Raw genomic sequence first — 26,962 nt, forward strand, 5'->3', positions numbered from 1 at the left:
AAAAGGGCGCACCAGCCTAGCGCATTATCCTTGGCAAGTTTATTTGGATAAAATTGTTTAAAATCAAATACTCACAAACAAACAAGAAGTTTCAGGCACATCAATTCCATACACCTGCCTCCTACCAGAGGATCAACGTCTTTACTGGAAGCAGAGGGCTGACGCGTTTCGAGGCTGTGCCTCTTCCTCAGAGCCTGGAGGCCATGGTCAAGACCATAGTTTAAATATAGTATGTAGGGCCAGGCCTCCATATGACCCCTGGGAGATGTGGGAGGAGATATCGCCCAAATGGGCGTTGCTACACAGCCATTTACCCAAAAGCTATTGCAAGTCACAAGTGTGGTTACATTTACATTTTAGTTGGCAAAGCCCCACGTGACCATTTGTTCCATTAGTGAGCTATCCAAAACACTTCCCAGCTCATCGTGGACTCCATTTCACATAAGAATAATAATCATAATCATATAAAATAATAATAGTAATATAAGAATAATAACTGATATGGTGGACTGACCTGTACGTGTCGTGGTCCTGAACCAAGTAGGGCATCGAGCTGGGACCATCGTGTTGGTTGATAGTCCACTAACTCATACTGGGCATATTGGGCATATTCCCTGGTGGTCCAATGGTGTTCACTGTAAGATAGGTTGCCAGGATATTTGGGATGGTAAAATATGGCAGCAGGGTGGCGGTGGAACGCACGCCGCTCACCCCGGAACTAGCGTGCGCACCACCGCATAGCGTCACTTCCGCCCATCTAGGTCGTGACAGCTTCCGGTTTCCATATACGTGGGCGGCGGGACAGCGGTGGAACGCACGCCGCTCGACCCGGAACTGGCGTGCGCATCACCGCGTAACGTCACTTCCGCCCATCTAAAAGTGACGTTACGCGGTGATGCGCACGCCAGTTCCGGGTCGAGCGGCGTGCGTTCCACCGCTGTCCCGCCGCCCACGTATATGGAAACCGGAAGCTGTCACGACCTAGATGGGCGGAAGTGACGCTATGCGGTGGTGCGCACGCTAGTTCCGGGGTGAGCGGCGTGCGTTCCACCGCCACCCTGCTGCCATATTTTACCATCCCAAATATCCTGGCAACCTATCTTACAGTGAACACCATTGGACCACCAGGGAATATGCCCAATATGCCCAGTATGAGTTAGTGGACTATCAACCAACACGATGGTCCCAGCTCGATGCCCTACTTGGTTCAGGACCACGACACGTACAGGTCAGTCCACCATATCAGTTATTATTCTTATATTACTATTATTATTTTATATGATTATGATTATTATTCTTATGTGAAATGGAGTCCACGATGAGCTGGGAAGTGTTTTGGATAGCTCACTAATGGAACAAATGGTCACGTGGGGCTTTGCCAACTAAAATGTAAATGTAACCACACTTGTGACTTGCAATAGCTTTTGGGTAAATGGCTGTGTAGCAACGCCCATTTGGGCGATATCTCCTCCCACATCTCCCAGGGGTCATATGGAGGCCTGGCCCTACATACTATATTTAAACTATGGTCTTGACCATGGCCTCCAGGCTCTGAGGAAGAGGCACAGCCTCGAAACGCGTCAGCCCTCTGCTTCCAGTAAAGACGTTGATCCTCTGGTAGGAGGCAGGTGTATGGAATTGATGTGCCTGAAACTTCTTGTTTGTTTGTGAGTATTTGATTTTAAACAATTTTATCCAAATAAACTTGCCAAGGATAATGCGCTAGGCTGGTGCGCCCTTTTTTGCTTTGTATTTTCAGTGTCTGGTCGACCACCCTGGTCGTAAGGGGCAGCAAAGCCTAGCCATCATGGATGCCTAATACCAGTACGAGTTCCAGGATTGTAACAGCCTGAGGACCAGGTTCCGAGCGCAGGAAAAGGGAGTGCTGTCCAGCACTTATCTTTTTTGGAATCCTTACTCCTGACCAGCCAGAATAAAACTGACATCCTATAGCAGGTAGAGAGGGTATACCCCCTGGGACTGCCCATAGGCGAATCCAGAACTTTTTTCTGCCTAGTGTCCTACTCCTGTAGGGGGCAGTATAACCCTACTGATATGAAAATCAGAGACTGTCTCCGTCAATGAACGATAGAGAAAACATGTTTTTGGGGGATTTTTGGTTGATATTCTGTCTCTATCGTTTAAAAAACAACTATGTTAAAGATTATAGACTCTTCATTTTCTTATAGGTGGGCAAACTTAAAATATCTGCAGGGGATCAAATAATAATTATTCCCATTGTATACTTAAGTTTACAGAAAAATTCTTTGTTGATCAAGCCTTGCCATTAAATATATATTTAACCCATAGTAGAGCTGCACAATTAATCGTTAAAAAACTGCAATCCCCCCTCAAGGCCTTAAAATGGCATTCAAAACCGTTCTCTGCTCACTCACAGCTGTCAAAAAAAAAAAAAAAAAAAAAGAGCCTCCATGTTTATCAACACTGTTAAGGTTGCTAGATAACTATAAACACAATGTATTAATATGTATCATTTCCTTAAGGCTACATTCACACCTGAGCGTAGCGTTTTTCGCGCGTTTTTTACCGCGATTTTACCGCGATTTTTGCGGCGTTTTTTACCGCGATTTTACCGCGATTTTTACCGCGATTTTTGTGCAGGCGTTTTTAGATTGAATGGAGATCAATGGAAAACGCCTGTAATCTGCCCAAAAAGAAGCTCATGTACTTTTTTGAGCATTGGGCGTTTTGTATACAGCTTCAAAACGCTCAGATGTGAACAGGGGCCATTGAAATGAATAGGATTTGTCTTGTTGGGCGTTTTGAGAGCTGATCCTAGAGCAGAAAAACGCCCCAAAAACGCCCCATAACGCCTAGATGTGAACGGAGCCTAATTTAGAATAAAGGAATGAACTTCCGTCTGTAAAAGGAGGGCAGTTTAACCTCTTAAAGACTAAGCCTTTTTCTGACGCTTGTTGCTTACAAGTTAAAATCAGTATTTTTGCTAGAAAATTACTTAGAACCCCCAAACATTATATATATTTTTTTTAGCGGAGGAGACCCTAGAGATTAAAATGGAGATTGTTGCAATCTTTTATGTCACACTGTATTTGCGCAGAAGTCAAATGCAGTTTTTTGGGAAAAATTACACTTTAATTAATTAAAAAAAAAAAAAAAAATAGTAAAGTTAGCCCAATTTTTTTTGTAGAATGTAAAAGATGTTATGCCGGGAGTCGTAATCATTATTCTAAGCAAAAAAATTGATTCTCATTTTATCCAGAATCATGTAGCTCTGACCTATAGCGATACTGCTCATCAGATATTGTTCATGTCCTCTGGAGGATTACATGCATCCTTCCCTGGTTGCCTTCATGACTGAAAAAGAGATACATGTCAGTGGTGGGCAAGGGCCATCTCTCCTCGCCTGGGAGTTCATTTGGACGTCTCTTCCCTCAAGCTCTCTCCGGCATCCAGAGGTGGTGGACAAAACCAGGGGTGTGGCCACCCCTTCCATGTTGTACAGGTGGCTGCTATGGCTGATCCAGCAGCTGAAGATAAAGCAGAGGAGAGCAGCCTTATAAGTCTCCCTTCATCTTAAGTGGTGGGGTAAGTGGCAGAGGGAGAGAGGATCCTGCTGACTGATGCCACATACTGCTTCACTGATTGACACTACATACAGCTAACTGACTGATGCCACATACTGCTAACTGACTTTCTTTTGCAGACACGTGGGAGCCTTTAATTCTTAATGACACCTCCAAAAGTCGTGCCGCCTTTTTGTAAAAATGTGATGTGCTGGAACATGCAAAAGAGGGTGTGCACTTAGATGCACCTCCTGGTGTGCACTTAGATGCACCTCCTGGTGCTCCCCAAGATTGTGCACAGCTCTAAAGGGTGCCTTGACTCACAAAAAGGTTGCGAAACACTGCTGTAGACTACAGTGCCTAAAATTAATAGGTGGTCAGCAGTTTCTAAAATGCTGTTCTCTCCATGGCACGAACCATTTTCCCACATTCAAATCAGACCACATATCTTCCCTATTCTAAACTTTGGTCAACCATTGACACAGACTGACTCAGTATGTTTTGTGTTTTTAGGTTTTTGAGTCACAGTCACATAATCATCAAATTGGCTATTTGTCCTAACAAACAAACATACAAAATAAAGTAGTCACGGTATTCTTGTAAAGACACACAGTTGAAAAAAAATTTGCACTTGGCTTACTAGTTCAGGGGAAAATAAATTAAGGAAGTGAATTGAAGGATAAGCCGGGCACTATGTTAGCTCGCAAGCGGACACCTCGCTTTTGGCAACTGGGTACCCCTAAGCTTAGGCAATCGAATGGTAACTTGACCCAGAACCCGCAGAAAGTTATGAAAATGTTTCATGATTATTATTCTTCCCTGTAGGTTGCCACGGCAGATCCCCCACGTGAGACCATTGATAGTTTCTTGGACAGCCTTGACCTTCCTTCTGTCGGCTTCTCACAGAGAGTTCTTGGAAAAGGAGATCTCCTTGTAGGAGGTGCAAGAGGTTATTAAACAGGCTAGATCGTCGAAAACCCCAGGGCCCTGACGGCTTCTCTGCTGCATATTATAAAAAGTTTGCGGTACAGTTGGTGTCACATCTACTCAACTTTTTTAGGGCGATCAGGGATGGTGCAGCACTTGAAGCGGATTCTAATAGAGCCAATATATGCTTAATACCCAAACCAGAAAGGATCATACTGACGTGAACAATTATCGTCCAATATTGTTGATCAATAATGACTTAAAACTTCTCACTAAAATCTATGCAAATAGGCTTAATGTCTTCCTGACACAATATGTACACACTGACCAAGTCGGTTTTCTCCTGGGAAGACAAGCAGCGGACCAGATACGATGGGAGATACGATGGGCAGTAGATTTGATCACTGTTCTACGGTCAAATTGGGATGGAGGTAGCTCGAGACAGGGTATGTTGTTGTCATTAGACCTACACAAGGCCTTTGATTCCTTGTCCTGGCCCTTCCTTTTCTATATACTTGGAAAATGGAATTGTGGACCGAAATTCCTCAATCTCCTACATGCTTTGTATTTGAATCCATTGGCTAATATTGTGGGTTGTGGACATACCTCAGAGCCGCTAAGTATCCATAGAGGAACTAGGCAGGGGTGCCCTCTCTCCCCACTCCTATTTGTGATGGCTATTGAGACGTTGGCGATAGCCATTAGAGCTGACCATAATATTCATGGAATGGAGAGTGGGGGCAGGGTTTATAAATGCAGTTTGTTTGCCGATGATAAGCTCCTATTTATAACGGCCCTACCAAATTTGTTTTCTTTATTACATAATATTGGAGATATTTCTACACTTCGGGTCAATCAACTTAAATCGGAGGTGTTAAATATAAATCTTCCTGACACAGTATTGAATGCCCTATGGCCATCCTTTTCCTTTAAATGGGGTAAAACTGACTTCTGACATTTCAGGCTAATTACCCACCCTTATACGACTACTGAACGTGACCTGAAAACCTGGCAGAATTATGATCTTCCCTGGTTGGGGAGGATTGCAACAATAAAAATGACGGTTCTTCCACGTATTTTATATTATTTCAGATCACCCCCGATTCTGGTGTTCTCCACTTTCTTCCAACAACTACAGTCCTTAGTCTTTAAATCTTAAAGGTGGATATCGGGTAGCTCGGTCCGCTTTATATAGAGCTAAGTGGAGAGGGGGGTTGGGAGTCCCACATTTTCTACGTTACTATAGGGCGCCACAACTAGTCCAGTTGTATCAAATCTTTAATGTGGTTACACTTGGAGGCAATGGCTAGTCCAACTATCCCCCTAGACCTATTGTTATAGCTATCCCCACGGGACTGAAAGGCGATTATGTGCCCGTCTTTGTCCCACCCGTTGCGGCTTTGGGACATGGCATGTAAACTGTATCCTTTAAAATCCCCCTCACACTCCAGTGGCCCCTCTCTTCCATAATAATAACGGCACTATGCCCTATTCAATGATCACAATCACAAACTTTCATACCAACGGGCATGGGAATCAGATCTGGGAGAAACAATTGAGAAGAAATGGATAAAATGGTCCACAGGGGAATCCTTAACACCTCCCTGATGGAAGCGAATTATAGAATTATAAAGTGTTATCTCGCTGGTATCTGGTTCTGTCAAAACTGGCGAAGCTATATCCTGGTGCCTTGTCCCTATGTTTTAGGGGCGGTGGACAGGTAGGCAATATGCATCATGTCTGGTGGTCCTGTCCGAAGGTTCGGCGCTTTTGGATTTGGGTGTTCAACTTGATCCATTCGGTGATGGGACAAAATGTTCCCAAGGCTGCTAAGATGGCGCTGTTTGCTGACCTCGATGGGGAGATCCCCAGACATCTGCGTACTCTAAAAATAACTAAAATAACCATAGCACGTTCTTGGAAGTCACCGGTGCTAAATATTGAGATGGTTAAACATAAAATCTCCTGGATCACGGTTAACGAAAAATTGACTGGTATCCATAGAGACACTCAGATGAAGTTTGAGAAGGTGTGGAACCCCCTGGGTGGCATATCTCCAGGCTCCCTCAACATTGGGTGGCATACTATACTTGTATTAGGGCATGGTCCTGGGGGGGGGGGGCAGACTCTGACTTGTTCTTTTCTCCTTTTCTTTTCCTTTCCTCTTTCTCTTCTGCTTTCATAGTTCTGCAATTTACTTTATCGAGATAATCCGATACGACTTAGACGATTTGTTTCCAGTTGATGTTTTCCCCTGCTGTTATGTTACGTGGATGTTGCTGGTGATTGCTGCTTTAAATGCAACTATTTGACATGTGTTGTTCTGTATTAGAATTTATATGCATAATTTCCGGGAATTCTATGAATGTCATTGACGCATTGTATTCTGATGCCGTAACATTTTTTCTTGCGAATGTTCCAATTTCTATCTTCCCTATGTTATTTTGCAAAACTTTTAATAAAAAATATTGAACATTAAATCTAGAAGGGAGGGTCAAGTCAAACAGAAGGCAATAACTGTGGGGGATGAGCTGATGGAGAAAATGGAAGTACAGTTGTTAGGTGTGGGTAGGATAGGCTTTTCTAACGAGGAGGGTTTTCAGAGACCGTCTAAAAGCTAATAGAGTATGAGATAATCGGACAGATTGGTACCTGTTGGCATCCTAGCAACCAGTGACTCATCCCTTCTCGGCACATTCAGCTGTGAGCCAGGGATTCCTGACTGACAGGTGGGTGAATGGTAACATACAGCAGGGATTAAAAAAAATGGCTTCAAATCCCCCCACACTTTATACCAGGCCCTTTGAATTTTAAAGTGGAACCCCACAAAAAAATAAATGCAGTCTCCTCAAAATTTTACACCAGAACCTAGATTGCTAGGAGGAGGGTGGCTAGTCATTTGCCTTCCCCATTCTAAACCATACCAGGCCACATGCCCTCAACATGGGGGGTACCCCCATACCAAGAGTATCTCTCTATTCTATTCCCTGCTACAACATAAGAACACTTTCTCCAAAACTCCTCCAATGGTGCAACGGGAAAAAGACCTACACTCTTCTTTCTCAGATATCCATTGACTAAAAGCATCTCAATACACTTTCACAATAACCCCTTGTGTCAACCATTGGGAACCTGCTCAAAAATTACATCCAGATGGTATCTTACCCCATACTGACTAAACAAATTCTTTCCAACCCATTTTATGCTGGAGAGGATGTGGACAAGTGAGTACAATACCCCACATAATATGGTCATGCAGGAATCTAGCTAGCTTTTGGCAACAAACATTTCAGCTAATTTAAAAAATGAAAGGGATTTTGACATCACCTGAACCAGCATTAGTAATACTAAACCTAGGCATCAAAAAATCCCCTACTCAATACCATAATGTGGTACTTCAGATATTATTGGCAGCCAAATCCCTGATCCCCAAAATGTGGCGTAAAGACTTAGCACCTAATGTGTCAAAACGTAAAGTTCTGGTCAATCTGCTTTACGCCTATGAAGGTACACTTGCTGTTAAGGCTAACACTTAAGAAAAATTTGATAAGGCGTGGAAATATTGGGACTATGTCCCTACCAGCAAACCACAATTAAGGCACAATATCGGTTGTTCACCTTTATCCTTACTCAAACTTATTTTAACCATCTAGACACAGTTCTAAACCTCCTTGTTTCTGTTTACTTCCCTCTTATACCCTGATGAAACCAAGTTGACCCCCCTACTGTTCTTAGAGCCTATTACTATGTCTTTAAAAGAGATTTTTCATTGTCAGACATTATGTACTGTAAATCTCACAATACGAATGATACCTATAGAGAGATCTCTGCGCTTCAGGAGGTGTCAGCTAAAACGCTGAACAACACTAAACTAAATGCTGCTACTTATAAGACAGATACAATAAAAAAAAATATTTGATCAGGAACTATACAAATATTAGTAGCACAAACAATAATGACAATCTAAAATTATTATAATCCAGGCATAAAGGATTAAAACACCCCAGTGAAAAATGTTAAAACTTATTTAAAGTCACTGAATGTCCCACAGTCCTTTCAGCCACAAGTGCAGGAGAAATGATGTGTGTTCCAACAGGGATCCAAATTACAGTGAGATGTACATTATGTACTGTTTGTGTATGATTATCCTAATAAAAATCAATAAATATTTTGTTGAAATTGAGGAAGTGAAAAAATAAACGCTCATCTGAATTTTTGATTGTATACTCCATTTCATACTGCATATTAAACTTTCAAATACATAAAAAAAAACAGTGTAACGGCAGATTCTAACAATCCTAAAATTTCACACAGCAAAGCAATGTCAGAAGACTTACCAAATTAGCTATAACTGTAACATGGTGAGTACACAGGTCTGTGGTTCCATACCTGTATATATTCAAAACAAAAAGTAAAATAATTTATAAATTTACTCACACCTAATGTTTTACCTTTTTTCTGCACATACTTTGCATTTTTATGTATTTAATGTGACACTGTAAGAAGGATCTTACCGAGCTAAAAAACACCATACATCTATAGCCAGTAGAGATTCCATCATTCTGTAACTGATAACAGCATTCAACATGGAATACTCCTAAAACACAAATAAGGCACTTTGTTGATCTGTAGGTTTTTGGTGTTCATTTTTTTTTAGGTGCTACGGAACATGAAGATCACACTCACCAACTCTGAAAAGCACATTGGAGGTAGTAATACAATGAAGGCACAAAGGTGAATGCAAGTATATTGATAAAATGAAATGTTTACTGTAGATTGCCCTTTAGCAAAAGTTTCCTTCATTTTAACCGGAAAGGAGATTTCTGGAGAACATAGGGCAAAGCTCTGGAACACGGCTTTAAATATAGACATCCTAAAGAATGAAAAAGAAAAAAAAAAAAACGGATAAAACAAAAAGTACGACTAAAAAGCTTTATAAAGGAAGGATTAAAATTATTCTGAAAAAAAAAAAAAGTTTTTCATAATGATAAATAAGTACAGCAAGACAAAAAAATGAAAATTCCTATCAGATACTTACCGTAATTTTCCTTTCCTGATGGTCTAAATGGCAGCCTACGTGTGGGTTAACCCCGCCTCCACTCCAAGGGTATAGGACCCCCCTCCCATAAATTTCAGCTCTCAGGTACAGCAGGTGTTCCATATCTTAGCCGAATCCAAGACGAGAGGGTGGGAACTCCGGCTGCCATGGAGACCATCAGGAAAGGAAAAACTGAATTTTTGTAAAATCTTACCTGTAAAATTCCTTTCTCTGAGTCCTCCGACAGTCGCCGCCACCTCTAAGTCATCACTGTTGGGTACTGACTTCCACTCCGCAGGAGTGGAGTAGCTAGGCATAAAGACTTCAAAGACAGTCAAAAGAACAAAGGCATTTGCATATACACACCCATGGGGGCTGTCCCATCTGGTCAATACCCCCCTGCAGTGACCACTCCCAACTCAGTTTGGTAGCATAGCAGTAGGTAATAAGACACAACCCCAAAAGAGGGGCGGGGGCGGCGACTGTCGGAGGACTCAGAGAAAGGAATTTTACAGGAAAGATTTTACAAAAATTCAGTTTTCTCTTACGTCCTCCGACAGTCGCCGCCTCCTCTAAGTCATCACTGTTGGGATGTCCCAAAGCAGTATAGACATGAGGGGTGGGAGACTTAACCGTAGAAAAAGGCAACGCAGTACCCACATCAGAGAAAGGAACCTTACATGCACTGTAAGAGAACCTCTGGGCAACAGAAAAACAATGCTCAACAGGAGCAACAGCCCAGGAAAGCAAATACCAACAGCCAGGGACCCATAAAAAAACAAGGGTCCTTCATGGCACTTCCGCACTGAGAACCTTGCGGCCAAAGGAGGCATCAGCTGATGCCAGAACATCTACCTTGTAGAATTTGGAAAAAGTGTGCACCGACGACCAAGTCACAGCCTTGCACACCTGGGCCACCGAGGCCCGATGCCAATAGGCCCAGGACGCACTTACAGATCTGGTAGAGTGCGCCTTAACAGGGAAGGGTGGAACCCGTTCCTTCAAACCATAAGCCTGTTCAATGGTCTGTCTGATCCATTTGGCAATAGTCGCTGCGGATGCAGCCATGCCCTTCCGAGGTCCCTCAGGAAGAACAAAGAGGGAATCTCTTCCGAAAAGATTCCGTAGACGACAGGTAAACCCTGATCGCCCTGAAAACATCCAAGGAATGCAGAGCAACCTCCTTAGGATGCTTAGGCTTCGTACAAAGCGAAGGTAGGACAATGTCCTCATTAATGTAGAACTCAGAGACCACCTTAGGAAGAAAGGAGGGATGCGGACACAAAACCACCTTATCCCGGTGAATCATCAAGTACGGAGAACGGCAAGATAACGCTGCCAGTTCCGACACCCTGCGAGCCGAAGTGATCGCCACCAAAAAGGAAACCTTCTTAGACAGCAGAGGCAACGATATATCCCGAATGTTTTCAAAGGGAGCACGCTGTAACACGGACAGAACCAAGTTCAAGTCCCATGGAGGTAAAGGCTCCTTCCTGGGAGGAGCCAAATGTCGCACACCTTGAATAAAGGTGCGAACCAGAGAATGGGATGCCACAGGGCGTTGGAAAAGAATAGCCAGTGCGGACACCTGGCCCTTGATCGTGGCCAGCGCCAGGCGCTGGTCCACCCCAGACTGGAGGAAGGCCAACACTCTCGACACCGAGTACGAGCGAGGGGAGAACCCCCTGGACTCACACCAGGCGAAATAAGCCTTACAGGTACGGTAATATATTTTACCAGAGGAGGTTTTTCTAGCCCTGACAAGGGTAGGAATGACCTCAGAGGAGAGACCCCTGTCCCTCAGGACCTGGGTCTCAACAGCCAGGCTGTTAAAGCCAGCAACTGTAAAGCAGGATGGAAGATCGGCCCTTGAGACAGGAGATCTTCCCGCATTGGCAGCCACCACAGAGGCGCCACTGCCAGGTGAACAACGTCGGCGTACCAGGACCGGCGTAGCCAGTCCGGCGCCACCAGAATCACCAGGTGCGGTTTCCGAGGCTAACCTGCGGAGGAACCTGGATAGCAACTGAATCGGAGGAAAGGCATACATCAGACGATACTGATGCCAAGGGGCCACTAACGCATCTGAGGCGTCCGCCAGCGGATCACGCGTTCTTGCCACAAACCTTTACACCTTTCGGTTTAGCGGAGATGCGAACAGATCCACGTCCAGGGATCCCCACTTTGCACACAGCATTTGGAAGACCTTCGGGTGTAGGGACCATTCCCCCTGGTCCAGGGTCTGGCAGCTCAGATAGTCGGCCTGCCAATTCTCCACACCCGGAATGTGGACTGCCGAAATAGCCGGGACATGAGTCTCGGCCCAAGATAGAATGTCGGTTACCTCCCGGGCCGCTCGAGCACTCCTAGTGCCCCCTTGGTGGTTGATGTAAGCCAGGGTAGCATTGTCCATCTGTACTCGGACAGGACAGCCCCGAAGACGGTCCGACCACTGGAAGAGACAGAATTTTATCGCTCGCAATTCCAGCACATCTATCGGGAGGGAGGACTCCTCCTCCGACCAAGTGCCCTGGGCAGACAGGTTGCCCAGGACTCCACCCCAGCCCGACAGGCTGGCATCCGTGGTAATCACCGTACACACCAACGGACGGAAGGACTTGCCTTCCACCACCGACGGGGACTGGAGCCAACACAGAAGAGCCAATCTGGTCTGACGACTCAAGGAGACACTCAGATCCAGGGACTGAGGCAGTCTGTCCCACCTGGCCAGGATCTCCACCTGGGGAGCCCGCGTGTGAAACTGAGCAAAGGGTATCGCCTCGGAGGCCGATACCCTCAACCCCAGGCCCCGCATACAGGCCCTGAGCGACGAGGACGGGCTGTCCCTGAGGGACCTGATCTCTTCCCGCAAGGTCCGGAGCTTGTCCTCCGGCAAGAACACCTTTGCCCAAGCAGAGTCCAGAATCATTCCCAGGTAGGGAAGACGAAGCGATGGAGACAACGTCGATTTCTGAACGTTGATGGTCCACCCGAACTCCTGGAGCGTCTGTACCGTGGTGGACAGATCACGCACTAGGTGCTGCCTGGCACGTGATCTCCGAAGTAGATCGTCCAGGTAACCCAAGACCGCAATGCCCTGAGCCCTCAGCAGGCCCAGAATCGGCGCCAACACTTTGGTAAAAACCCTTGGTGCCGAAGCGAGAGCGAAAGGTAACGCCACAAACTGGTAGTGGTCCTCTGCGACAGTAATTTGAAGATACCGCTGATGACCCTCAAAAATGGGGATGTGCAGGTACGCATCTTTTAGATCCATCAAGGCCAGGAATTCTCCTGGACTCAAGGAGGCCCCCACCGAACAGAGAGACTCCATACGGAACTTCCGAACACGCACAAAACGGTTCAGCGCTTTCAGGTCAAGAATAGGACGCACTTTGCCCTCCTTTCTGGGCACAGTGAACGGATTTGAATAAAACCCCCGAAACCTGTCCCGATGAGGCACCGGGACAATCACCCCCTAAGCAAGAAGGTCCTGTACCGCTTGGTGCAGGTCCTGCAGACGCCCTGGAGGCAAATGAAGATTTGAGGGAAAGAATCTGTCCGCCGGTCGGGAAAGGAATTCGATCTTGTATCCCGATCGAACGATTTCCAGAACCCACCTGTCCGATATCCGGAGCAGCCAAGGTTGGAGGAAACCGCGCAAACGTCCCCCCACCCCTGAAACGGGTGAGGGCGCCCCCTTCAGGTAGAGGCGGACTGACCCGCCGAGCCGGCATTGCCTGACTTCTGCTTACCCGCCAAGGGGCTTCTTCTGACTGCCCTGGGCCTTGAAGGGCTTGCCCTTGGATTGGTTCCGAAAGGCACGAAAGGACCCCTGAGTGGATCTAGGCGCAGAACCCCGCTTGCCTCGAAAGGACTTGTTCTTCGGGTTCTGGGGCAGCAAAGTGCTCTTGCCCCCCGTGACGCCTTTTACCAGGGTATCCAACGCCTCGCCAAAAAGGCGAGAGCCAGCATAGAGAAAATCAGCAACTGTTTTCCGCGAGGACTGGTCAGCCGACCAGCTCTTCAGCCATATCAGTCGCCGGTTAAGTACCGAGACACTAGAGAGGCGTGCTCATTCAAGGCCGCATCACACAGATACATGATTCCCTGGTGGATTTGATCCACCATTTCCAGTCGGGCAGGCGGAGCATCATCAGACACGAGGTTGCTCCTAAGCACCTTCGTCCAATCAGCCACCATCTGAGCCACCTAAACAGACGCGAAAACGGGTCTGAGCAATGAGCCCGCCACCGTATAGGAATGGCGGGCTAGAGACTCCAACCGTCGGTTCGTGGGATCCCGGAAAACCGGGGTATCCTCCGAAGGAACCAAGGTAGCCTTGTTTAACACAGCCACAGTGTGATCCACCTGTGGAGGCACACACCATCGTGATTCCGTAGCCGGTGCAAAAGGATAAAGCAATTTGAACCGACTAGGCACCAGGAATGGACGTTTTAACGTGCCCCACATTTCATTAACAGTGTAATGAAACTCAGCGGGGCAGGGAAAAACCTGCGCCGACTTGCGGGTCCTGTGCGTCCCAAAAGAGGACACAACGCCCGGAGGACAGGGTTCATCCTCCAAATGTAGTGTTTCCTTAACGGAAACAATTAATTCATCCATGGTCGCCCGCTCTTCAGGCGACCCCGGGGAAGAGGTATCAACCCCTTCCACCTCTGCCTCCCCCTCAGACCCCTGCAGGTCCAAGGATGAGCGAGACCCTGAAAAGGGCACGCTCGCAGCAGCAGCAGCAGCAGCAGCCATATCACCATCTGAATCAGAGGAGAGAGATAATCTGGGCCTCTTTTTAGCAGCACGTTCAGCCATCAGCATTTCCATATTTGACACCAAGGTCGCCACTACAGTGGCCAAATCAGGTCTCAGAGGGGCCACAGGAGAAATGGGGACCCCCACCAGAGCTGGAGGGAACTTGCTGTCCTGAGAATTCATTGCTCAAGGTGACAAAAAACAACAGTGCAACAAAGTTAGTACTGTCCCTTTAAGATCGCTGGGGAGTGCGCAGCCCACCGCCTCAGCTACAGTGACAAAGACCCCCAAACAGGAGAAGAACAAACTGAGCCAGAAATGACAATACAGAAAGATATGGAGAGCAATAACCTGCAGAGCCCCGCAGAGTTTTGCCACCGATGTTCTGCTGCAGAGGAAATGGAAGTGCTGCTAGAGTAGGCTGAACTTATAGGCTGCATGACTCAGGGAAAATGGCTGCCCCATAGGATTGCATGGAAGGCTCCGCCAAAATGGCCGCCGGACATGCGGTCGGAACGATCGTTCGGCTACCGCCAAATGGCGGCGGATGGCACCAAAAACAGCATGTAGATTGCCCATAGAGAAGCCAAACATGCCTGCCCATACCTTAAATGGCGGACCGCGCAGATTTACCCCGCTGCGGCCACCACACATACAGTCTGCACCCATGCTAAGGGACATGACACTGCAGCATCGCAGATGTGTCCTGTGAGGTAGCCACCTCACGGCTGCATCGCTGCTGCGAACAAGGATGGGTCGTTCATAGTGCCAGGAGGAACCACGACTGAACGCTCGATGACAGGCTGGGGGTCCATCTGGAGAACCAGGGCGGTCAGTCCGAATCCCAGCACCGCATGATCCATCTTCTTCCGAAGAGTCGACTAAAAACTAAAAGCTGACAAAATAAACAGCTAGTAAAGTAAGAAAAAAAAATGAAATTTTTAAAGAAAATCAAATAAAAGATTAGATAGGCTGAGACTGTAGCCCCAGCACAGGGAAGCCTAACTACTCCTGATGCTAGGCAGAATGAAATTGAGTTGGGAGTGGTCACTGCAGGGGGGTATTGACCAGATGGGACAGCCCCCATGGGTGTGTATATGCAAATGCCTTTGTTCTTTTGACTAAGTCTTTATGCCTTGCTACTCCACTCCTGAGGAGAGGAAGTCAATACCCAACAGTGATGACTTAGAGGCGGCGGCGACTGTCGGAGGACGTAAGAGAAAATACGGTAAGTATCTGATAGGAATTTTCAGTTTTCCTGACAGTCTCCATGGCAGCCTACGTGTGGGAAATAACTAGCTCACGCCAAACGGGTGGGAATGCTTTAGCAAAGAAACTTTAATTCATGCTATTCGCAGACAAAACAGTAAAACCAAAATTAACTGAAGAGAAAGAAGCAGGCTCGACACAATAGTGGGCCATAAAAGTATTGACCGAAGACCAGGAAGCCGCTTTGCAGATCACTTCTGGAGCCACGTGTCGCGAGGCCACCCAGGACGTAGAAATACTCCTTGTAGAGTGCGCCGTCACCGCCTCTGGAGGAGCCAAACCCTCTGCTCTATAGGCCTGTTGGATAGCTGCCACTATCCACGATGCAATGGTTCTGGATGAAGCACGTTTACCTCTGTTCTTACCCCAAAACAAGATATAGAGGTTGTCTGACTGTCTGAACGGAGCAGTTGCTTGAAGATAAATTTTTAAGGATTCTCCCACATCCAATGGATGAGGACTAGACTCATCAGAAGACCGAAAAGTAGGAAGGACGACCTCCTGTTTTTGGTGAAACACCCAGGTGACTTTCGGATTAGAATTTAGCATGGGTATCAGCACTACCCGATCTGGGAAGAAAGTCAGAAATGGCTCTCTATAGCCAAGGGAACTTATTTCAGAGACCCTTTTAGCCGAAGTGATGGCTACCAGGAAGACTGTCCGGATGGTCAGGTCCTTGATAGAAGAAGAAGATTCTATGCCAGTCTTTGAGAATGCATTCAGGACAAGAGGAAGGTCCCATTTCGGAAACCTAGGTTTTCTTTGAGGTTTGAGCCTGGCTGCTCCTTTAAAGAGCTGCTGAATAAGTGGGTGTTGAGCCCACACGATCCCAGAAAAGGCGCATAATGCCGATAATTTGGACTCTTAAAGTGCCTACTGAAAGGGACATATCTAAGCCAGCCTGAAGAAATCTTAGAACTTCTTGAATCCCAGAAACTGAGGAAGACATTGCTTCCGATTATGCAGATTTCATAAATCTCGACCAGATTCTGCGGTATACCATATTTGTGCTTGGTCGTCTAGAGCTCATTAAGGTGGGAATGGCTGTTGGTGGACAGCCGAGCGATTCCAACCTTTCCCTCTCAAGAACCAGACCGTCAACCGGAGAATTGCAGGACAGGGGTGCACTGACTTTCCCTGTAGGAGCAGGTCTGGTCTGAGGGAAGAGGGACCAGGTCCCTATAACTGAGCTGTAGGAGTAGCAGAAACCATGGCCTGTTCGGCCAGAAGGGTGCCACCATCACTATCTCAACATCTTCCGCTTGAAGTCTCTGCAGGAATTTGAGAATGATGGGTACTGGAGGAAAGGCATATGCCCTGTTGAACTCCCACCTGTCGGTTAGCGCATCCGTCCCGTAGGCTTGATGGCATCTGCCTCTCGTGACATACTTCTCCAACTTGTGGTTGCAAGGAGAGGCGAACAGGTCGACTTCAGGAGACACTCCCAACGACAGAATCCAGTTGAACGACTCCACATGGAGAGACCATTCCTTGTGGTTCAACTGGACCCTGGACAGGAAATCTGCTTGAACGTTCTGAGGACCTGGAATGTAAACTGCTGAGATGTCGACTAGATGAGCCTGAGCCCAAGTCATAATTGGGTCCAATTCTCGAAGCAGGGAAAGGCTCCGCGTCCCACCTTGTCTCTTCACATAAGACACTGCCGTGGTGTTGTCCATCCGGATCATGACCGATTTCCCTTCCATGAGGTGTTGAAAGGATCGAAGGGTCTGATATGCTGCCTGGAGTTCCAGTATATTGGAGACTGGAGTGTGTCTCTGAGAAGACCACCTCCCCTGGGCCATTTCTGCCACACAATGAGCCCCTCAACCTGAGTTGCTGGCGTCTGTTGTGATTATGGTTCATGAGACTGGAACCAGAGAGTGACAGTTGAGCAGATTCTTGCGTTGGAGCCACCAAAGAAGACTGGTTCTAATGCTGGAGGAGATGTGGATGGATTGCTCTCGCTCTTCCGGGTTCCACTGCTGTAGGAACCCCTTCTGAAAAAGCCGCATACGCCAAAGGGCCCACTTGACCATGGGAGCCGTGGACACCATGGTGCCAATGATTTTGAGGCATTGAGAGGCTTTCAGCCGGGAGGAAGAAAAGGCTGGGAGGATTCTCTCCCGCACTACCGGTATCTTCTCTAACGGGAGAGAGATTGAATTCTCGATGGTGTTGAATTGTGCCCCCAGATAGGCTAGGAGTTGAGTGAGCTCCAGCTGGCTCTTTTGCAAGTTCAACAGCCAGCCAAACTCCTCGAGGGTCGATATGACCTGATCTTTGTGTGCCAGTAACTGATCTTTGTCTTGAGACAACAGCAGAAGATCGTCTAGGTAATGGTGTAGATGTATACCCTTTAACCTTATGAGAGCCACAACGGCCAGGAGAACTTTGGAGAACACTCTTGGCGAGGTAGAGAGGCCGAAAGGTAGACAGATGAACTGAAGATGCCGGTTTAAGACACAGAAGCGGAGATATTTGTGAAAGTCGACTGCCACAGGTACATGAAAGTACGCATCTTTGAGATCTATTAAAGCGAGCCAGTCCCCTGGCAGCACTGCTTTCTGAATGGTAGAGAGAGTTTCCATTTTGAATTTTTCGTTCTTTATAAACTTGTTCAGGTATAAGAGGTCTATAACAGGCCTCCAAGCCCCGTTCTTCTTCTGGAACAGAAAGAGGGGTGAGTACACGCCTTGAAACTTTTCTTGATCTGGTACCGGAACTACTGCTCCTTGATCCACCAAAGCGTCTACATAAGCGAGCAAGACTTCTCTTCTCTCTTCTTGACAAGGTAAGTGAGTTGTAATAAACCGGGGAACCGGATCCGCCAGAAAAGACCATTTGTGGCCTGTAGAGACCTTCCTGACGGTCCAGAAGTCCGAGATTGAGGCCGCCCAGACATGCTGAAAGTGGAGTAGACGTGCCCCCACCTGGCATGTCTGAACGGGCCCAATCTCAAAAAGACTTAGTGGATTCTTGCCCAGCAGGAGCTGGATTCTTGGATGATCTTTGAGAAGATTGGCTTACTCTCCAATTTCTCCGAAAATCCCTAGCAGGTTTGTAAGAGCGGGCATCTCTTGACCTCTCAGGGTATTGCCTCCTAGGTTGAGGCTTCATCTGGCCAAACAAGCGTCTATCTTGTGGAAGAAAACCTGATTTCCCGCCAGTGGCCTTTGCAATGGCGTTGTTCAATTTGTTGCCGAAAAGAGATGTACCCTCAAAGGGGATCTTACACCACGCCTGCTTGGAGGCTGGATCAGCAAGCCAGGGGCGGAGCCACAAGGCCCTCTTTGCTGTCACTGAAGACAACATTGATCTGGACAAGAGGCGTAGAACATCAATGGATGCTTCTCCGAGGAAAACAAAAGCCAACTTGAGTTTATGAATGGGAGAGCTCTCCACAGCTTCATCCGAGATGCTCCCAAGTTTGGTCTCAATATCAGACACCCAGACCTCCATGGCTTTGGACATCGTTGCTAGTGCCATAACAGGTTTGCAGGCTGCCCCAGCCGTAACATAGACTCTTTTCAGATCTACCGTATTTTCCGGCGTACAAGACGACTGGGCGTATAAGACGACCCCCCTAATTTTCAAGTTAAAACATAGGCTTTGGGCTATACTCGCCGTATAAGACTACCCACCTTCCGAAGCAAGGCAACACCATTGAAAAACATCAGATTTCTCATAGATCTCCAAGGTACCCTAGTACTGTAATACATGTAATCTCTCATTCTCTCATATCTCCAAGGTATCCTAAGTATTACCAGTAGATGCAATCTCAAGACGCTGGCTGTGCGGGAATCCTGTACCGGTATACCATATGTACCGCAGCTTCGGCTACATACAGTATACCGTGCTGAGCCAATCACAGTGAGCGATGTATTCTATTATTGAATCCAAAGCCTGCTCAGATTGGCAGAGTCAGAGAGGCGGGCTGATGTTACTCCGCCAATCTGAGCAGGCTTTGCATTCAATAATAGAATACATCGCTCTCCCTGATTGGCTCAGCGCGGTACACTGTATGTAGCCGAAGCTACGGTACATACTGTATACCGGTACAGGATTCCCACACAGCCAGCGTCTTGAGAGATTACATCTACCGGTAATACTTATACTTAGGTTACCTTGGAGATATTATACTCGGCGTATAAGACGACCCCCCATTTTTGGGGGATTTTTTTGAGGTTCAAAAGTAGTCTTATACGCCAGAAAATACAGTAGATTTAGATCTATTTTCCTATCCAAGGGATCCTTAAAGGAAACCGCATCATCCAGGGGCAGAGTAACATGCTTTGCCAATCTTGTGACTGCAGCATCTACAAGGGGAGCAGACTCCAGGCGAGCTACATCTTCAGGTTTGAAGGGATACAGCTTCCCTAGCTTGGAGGATAGGGAAGACTTGCCATCCCCTTTACTCCATTCTTCAGTGATCACCTCTTGCAATTCAGAGAGGGAAGGGAAGTTAATGCGCTCCTTACCTAGGTGCTTGAAAAACTTCCGCTGTTTCTTCTGGGGAGACACAGGATCCTCCCACTTTAGAGCTTCCTTAATGGCTCTGATCAGGGGTGGAACCAGGGCAAATTCAAAGCCGCGTACTGCCCCTTCTTTTTCTGAATCACTGTCAGATGATTGCGCTGAAGTAATGCTCGGTTGAAAGGGGCCCTGATCTTCCGGTGCTTCAGCTGGAGAACTGGATGTAGTGGGACCAGGTGCTGGGACCGTACCCCACTCCTTCAGGGACTGTTGCACTACCCTCTTTACCAGGGATTCCAATCTATGGTCCTCGGGCTCCCTCTCACTGGCTGCCTGAGCAAAACATGGCTCACGTAGGGACTTGTCCTCCGGGACATGCGCCCCACAACCCCAACAAGCTCTCTGGTGTGTGCGGTGACTGATGTTGTGTATGGTGTCTGGAGGAATTAGAGCGTCTCCTCTGATGCCTACTCCCTGATGGGGATTCATGGCGTCTTGATCTGGAGGATGAACTCCCACGTGGTCTGACAGGGTCTCTATCCTGAGATAAACCAGGCCTGGATGAGCTGATGCAAAAAAGAGAAAGTCGGGGAGACACTGGATTTAGCCATGAACCAGGAACCGGCTAGCCCTCCCCTGCCCCCCCCCCTGAAAATGCCAGCACCCACCTGTTATGAAAGGGCTGGCCACAGGAGGGCAGTGACGCAGGATCCATACTTCAGGCCAAACAACCAGACTGATAAAGAAAGGTAACATACATCAGACATAAGGACAATCCAGTGGTATAGTGTAAGATAACCACGCTCAATTCCCCCCCCCCCCCCCCCTCTGCAAGTCAAACATCCATTGCACATACCTGTAGCAAGGAATCCCGAGACACAGGGAAGCTGCCGCAACGCCCACAGTACTTCCCAAAGTACAGGGGAACTGACAGCTGTTTAAATCCCCCGCCGGAATGACGTCAGCTGTGATGCGGCCGCGATCGCGAGTGTGCATGCGCGAACCAAGCCTCGGCTTCGCTCACGACGCACTGCGCATGCGCGGGACCAAGAATCGGCCACCGATTCACAGCAGAGGAGGAAGAGGAAGGTGTGCTGGAACGCAGGAAGTGTTCCAGCGCCATTGGGGCCAAAAACGCCGCTAGTATCAGAGAAAGCACATAACAAGGTAAACATAAATAACGAATACCGGTGCCATGAAGAGCTGTAATGAGAATCTTCAGACCCTGTCAGAGTATGCCAGCCAAGCTTCAGTCAACCGCAGAGAGCTGGGGAATTTCAAATGTCACTCACCCGCCCGTGGCTGGGCCCTGGACATGCAGACACCATCCAAAGTATCCTGAGGTAAGCCGGACATAAATAAGACATCAAAATTGTAGGTCCTTGGAGGAGGACAAAAAAGGAACACCTGCTGTACCCGAGAGCTGAAATTTATGAGAGGGGGGTCCTATACCCATGGAGTGGAGGCGGGGTTAACCCACACGTAGGCTGCCATGGAGACTGTCAGGAAACTAAGAATAGGGGAAAAAAAAAAAAAAAACACAGAATATAACTTCGGTTAAACAGAGAAATAAATGATGAACACAAAAAAATTATTTCAACTCTCCTACCTTGTCTTTATTAGTCTGGAATTTTGGCAATTCTGTTGTAAAAACATCAATGGGCACTCATATAAAAAAATCAGTATGATCTTACTGCTGCCATAACGCAGCTTAAAAAAAAAAAAGAAAAAAAAGAAAATAAAAGGGTCACATTCTTAAGGCACAGAGATGTACCTTACAAATGTTTTTAGCACTTTGCTTGCTTTGAGACTTCACAGCATGTAAAACCTCTTTCACATTGGTCAATAAGGGGAAGATTGTTAGGAGGGGGACAAAGGTGGATGGAGGAATTGCCCCTGCTGGGACATTGCATTCTGACAGAGGCACCGCAGCTGATTGGCTGCAGCCACTGACCGATAAAAATTTTCCTTTTGTTGAGTGGGGACTGCCCCACACTGATCAAAATTTGTCCCATCCCAGCTGAACTGGCTGCATTTTGATCAGTGTAAGGCCAGTTTTAGGCCACTTTAGAAATAGGACAAGATGGCCTACGTCAATTGTACACAAATTGATTTTGTGCATGCTAGCAGCAACTGGCTTTCTTAACCTCTTGGCGGGGACAGCACGCAAATATGTGGCCTCTCGGCGGGTAGACCTTGGCGCCGAGTGGCCAGATATTTGCATGCAATATTGAAAAACCAACTGTGCACGCCCTGCCAACTCCTGTCACAGTTGCCAGTGGCTATTGAAAAGCTCCCGATCGCTGTTTGCGATCAGGAACTTTCTGATCAGGTGACTGCTGTGACAGCCGATCACAGTGATCACATGATCCTAAACCCCGCCCCACCTCCTGGCATCTGAAACCCCTCAAGAGCTGGAAGGCGCTGGCACCAACAGAAGATGTTTATTTGTAAAAATGAAAATGTTATACAATTAAGAAATAATGTACTAATATGACTGCAATTTATTAACTTGCAAAAACAAAACAAAACACAAGAGATTGTTTTGTAGTATTAGTAATAATGACGCACAATCTTTGAATGAAGGGGGGCAGAGATTTCAAGCTACAACTTCTTTGAATGGAAAAGCTGGGCAGAAAGAATGGGCATAGTGGAACACACTTGACGAGTGCCTGTCTGCTCTATTAACCTCCACCACACTGGAAGATTATTGCAGAGATTGGGGGGTGGAGCATGGAATGATGGAGGGGATAATAGCACAGGGGACATATCCTATTGACTGCACATAATGTTCTCAGTGCAGATTTTTCTTTTTTAATTTGTAACTAAACTTGGATTTCAAACCTTGGTTAACCTTAATCAGCCCAATTAACTCCTTTGTCCCCCTTAGTCATTTGTGTGCTAATATATATATATATATATATATATATATATATATATATATATAAATAAATAAATATTAGGGGTGTTTAAAATGATCGGCGCATTCAGCCTTTACCAATTCTGCAGCAAAGTAGAATCCAGCTGAATCGCGATTGTGACGATCGCGATGACATCATCCCAGCTCCTCCCCCCACAGAAGTGTCATTACGGCACTGGTGGTGTAATGTGTTGGTGCTCTTCCGCATCCTTTGTGTAGTGAGGGCTCTCACGCTAACACTTTAATTATGAAGATCACTTAACAGCGGTCAAACATCGATATAGCTATACCATGGCTACTGAAGTGTGAGAACATATATAAAAAATGGTGCTGCACTATTATAAAATATATGAAAAACTTCCTGTGATAATAAGCATTAAATCAATAATATGCAGTGAAAATACCATACAACTGGCACATAATACATTGGACGCAACAAATATCCAAAACAAAAAATTATAAATAAAAGTAAATATTGAAAACATAAAATCTTATTATTCGTCTACTGTGCTTGATACACAATAGTACAAAGTTGGTGAAACAATAACCAATAGTTAGAAAAATGAACAAAAAGTCATTGTTCAAATGACAAAAAATGTCTAAACTATAGTCCCTTCACCATGTGATAAATAAATCACCAAAAATGTAAAATCAGCAAGAATATTCTTCAGTGAAATGACACCTCTGCTCACAGGCTGCTCACCTTACTACTGTAAGGTAACAGCATTTGGATTTATGCATCTTTAAGATGTGCCTCCTAATGTGTCCACTTTAAACTGGCTCCCTGGTGTGTCTCCTCTGTGTTCCACTAGGGACTCCTAATAACACTCCGTGATATGTACTTCGATTTCTGGAAGAATTTCTAATTTACAGCATTTTTTCACACCCGCCTAAAACTTTTGCACAGCTATATCTCCATCGATCGATCTATATATGTGTGCAAAAGTTTTAGGCAGACATGAAAAAAAGCTAGAAAATTAGGAATTCTTTCAGAAGTAGAAGTGTTAGCTTATTTTTTTTTTTTTTTTTATCAACAAATCAGAAAATACATGAAGAAAAATGAAATGACAAGAAATCCAAATTTGCCTTCAGGTGTAAATTTTTTTAGACGAAAATATTTTCATCATAGTTTGTCAGCTGCATGTTTTCAGAGAAGAAAATGAAATTAAAATAAAATTCAGTTTTAATTCAGGTGACTAAAATACAACTAAAATGGCATTTTAGTCAAAAGACTGACTAAAACTAAATCGAAATTTGATGTCAAAATTAATAGTGGTCAAAAAGAAATATTTTTGTTTGTGTACAAAACTTGGTTTTATTTAAAAAGAGGTTACTTGCTTGTTTTCAATATTAACAGAGAACTGATAAATATTTAATATTCTGGTAATTGGTGCAATGGTGTTAAAGCCAAAAGAGTTTACAGTTTTTTTTTGTTTTAACCACTTAAGCCCTGGAGGATATGGCTGCTCAAAGACCAGGGCCTATTTTGCGACTCGGCACTGCGTGACTTTAACAGACAATTGCGCAGTCGTGCGACACTTTACCCAAATAAAATTGATGTCCTTTTTTTTGGTGGTATTTGATCACCTGTGCGATTTATACTTTATGTGCGATAAACAAAAAAAGAGCGACAATTTTGAAAAAACAACAATATTTTTGACATTTTTTTATATGAAATTCCCCCCCAAAAAAAGTAAAAATCAAAATTTTTTAACATTTTAGGCCAATTTGTTTTCTGTTTCATATTTTTGGTGAAAAAAAAAATTGCAATAAGCGTATTTTGATTGGTTTGCGCAAAAGTTATTGCGTTTACCAACTACGGGAAAGATTTATGTCATTTTTGTGGTTTTTTTTTTTTTAACTAGTAATGGCAGTGATCTGCGATTTTTTTTGTGGGACTGCGACTTTGCGGCGGACAGATCGGACCCTTGACTGACATTTTTGACACTTTTGGGAGTACCAGTGACATTACTACAGTAATCAGTGCTATACATATACACTGTTACTGCAAAAATTACACTGGCAGGGAAGGGGTTAACTTTATTAAAGATCCAGGGGTTAAGTGTGTCCCTAGGGGCGTGCTTCTAACTGTAAAGGGGCATGGCTTTTGATGTAACCACAGAGACATACGATCCTACATAGCAGGATCGTATGATCTCTGCTGTTACATCAGGGAGAATGACAGGCGGCTTTGTTTACATTAGCCGCCTGCCTTTCTCCCTCTCCAGCGGGAGATTGCGAGTGGCCGGCGAACATCGGAGCCACCGGTCACTCGCGCGGGGATGGCAGTGAACGAGCGGGGGCTGGAGCTCGCTCCCTATAGGCTCACGGGCGAGTGACGTACCGATACGTCACTTTGCGCATGGGGGGGGGGCATTTAACCGCCGCAGTATATGTACTTGCGGCTGTCAGCAAGTGGTTAAGATATACAGTATATTGAAAATAACTTTGTACCAGAAACATAATATATCATTTAAACAAAACAGTACAAAAATGTATATTTTAATTTACAATGGTAATTTACCATGGTAATGACAAAATAAAATAAAACAAAAAACGAAATAAACTAGAAGGGGTATACAGTGGATATAAAAAGTCTACACACCCCTGTTAAATTTCAGGTTTCTGCGATGTAAAAAAAATTAGACAAAGATAAATAATTTTAGAAATTTCTCCACCTTTAAGGCCCCATGCACACGGGACGTTTTTAACGCCGCTGTAAGCAGCGTCAGGCGTTTTATTTTTGCAGCCTAAAAACGCCCCTCCATGTTATTCTATGGCCTCATGCACACTCAGACGTTTTTGAGCTGTAAGTGGCTTAGGCGTTTTTAGGCTGCAACAAGAACCCACCACCTGCGCGTTCTGAGGACCAGCGTTACAGCGTTAAAAACGCCTGACGCTGCTAAAAGCTGAATAACTTTGCTATAACGTTGCTTAACGTGCGTTAAGCCACGTTATACGTTTTTTTTTCTTCCATTCAAAATCAATGGTTCCCTATGGGAGCCTATTGATTTGAATGGAGGTCGCACCGCAACACCGCAAGTCGGATCCGACTTGCGGGGTGACTTGCGCTGTGGGAATCTTGAGGGGGAACTCCAAGCCAAAATGGGAAAAAAACGGCGTGGGGTCCCCCCCAAGGTTCCAAACCAGGCCCTTCGGGTCTGTTATGGAATTTGAGGGTAGCCCCATGCCGAAAAAACGGCGTGGGGTCCCCCCCAAAATCCATACCAGACCCTTATCCGAGCATGCAGCCCGGCAGGCCAGGAAAGGGGAGGGGACGAGCGAGCGGCCCCACCCCCCCTGGACCACACCAGGCCACATGCCCTCAACGTGGGGGGGTGTTGGTGCTTTGGGGCAGGGGGAGCTCTGCACCCCCCACCTCAAAGCACCTTGCCCCCATGTTGATGAGGACAAGGGCCTCATCCCCACAACCCTGGCCGGTGGTTGTGGGGGTCTGCAGGCAGGGGGCTCATCGGAATCTGGAAGCCCCCTTTAACAAGGGGGCACCCCAGATCCCGGACCCCCTCCCTATGTGAATGGGTATGGGGTACACTGTACCCCTACCCATTCACCCCATAAAAGGCAGTGTATGGAAATAACGACAAGAGACGTTTTGGAAAGTTTATTAAAAATCTTCATCCGACTCTTCTTGTCTTCTCCTCTCCGGGGTCTTCTCCGGGGTCTTCTGCTCTTTTGCTGTCCGCCCTTCTTGTCTTCTCCTCTCCGGGGTCTTCTGCTCTTTTGCTGTCCCCCTCTTCTTGTGTTCTTCTCTCCGGGGTCTTCTGCTGTCCCCTCTTCTGCTGTCCTCTCTTCTTTTCTTCTCCTCTCCGGTCTTCTGCTCTTTTGCTGTCCCCCTCTTCTTGTGTTCTTCTCTCCGGGGTCTTCTGCTGTCCCCTCTTCTGCTGTCCTCTCTTCTTTTCTTCTCCTCTCCGGTCTTCTGCTCTTTTGCTGTCCCCCCTCTTCTTGTGTTCTTCTCTCCAGGGTCTTCTGCTGTCCCCTCTTCTGCTGTCCTCTCTTCTT

General features: G+C 46.2%; 1 protein-coding gene across 1 annotated transcript in view; it reads right to left on the reverse strand.

Moving 5' to 3' along the window:
- FIRRM (FIGNL1 interacting regulator of recombination and mitosis) overlaps window positions 1–26,962 on the reverse strand; it is a gene marked incomplete at both ends in the record, with an annotated part of 580,029 nt that overhangs the window by 387,950 nt on the left and 165,117 nt on the right. Inside the window, 3 exons of the mRNA XM_082265049.1 lie at window positions 8,810–8,861; window positions 8,987–9,069; window positions 9,159–9,345. Coding sequence (XP_082121175.1) covers window positions 8,810–8,861; window positions 8,987–9,069; window positions 9,159–9,345 — 322 coding nt within the window. The remainder of the gene's footprint in view (window positions 1–8,809; window positions 8,862–8,986; window positions 9,070–9,158; window positions 9,346–26,962) is intronic.

This window comes from Pelophylax lessonae (assembly GCF_965119305.1).
Source record: "Pelophylax lessonae genome assembly, chromosome: 8".
In the NCBI taxonomy this organism is placed as follows: Eukaryota; Metazoa; Chordata; class Amphibia; order Anura; family Ranidae; genus Pelophylax; species Pelophylax lessonae.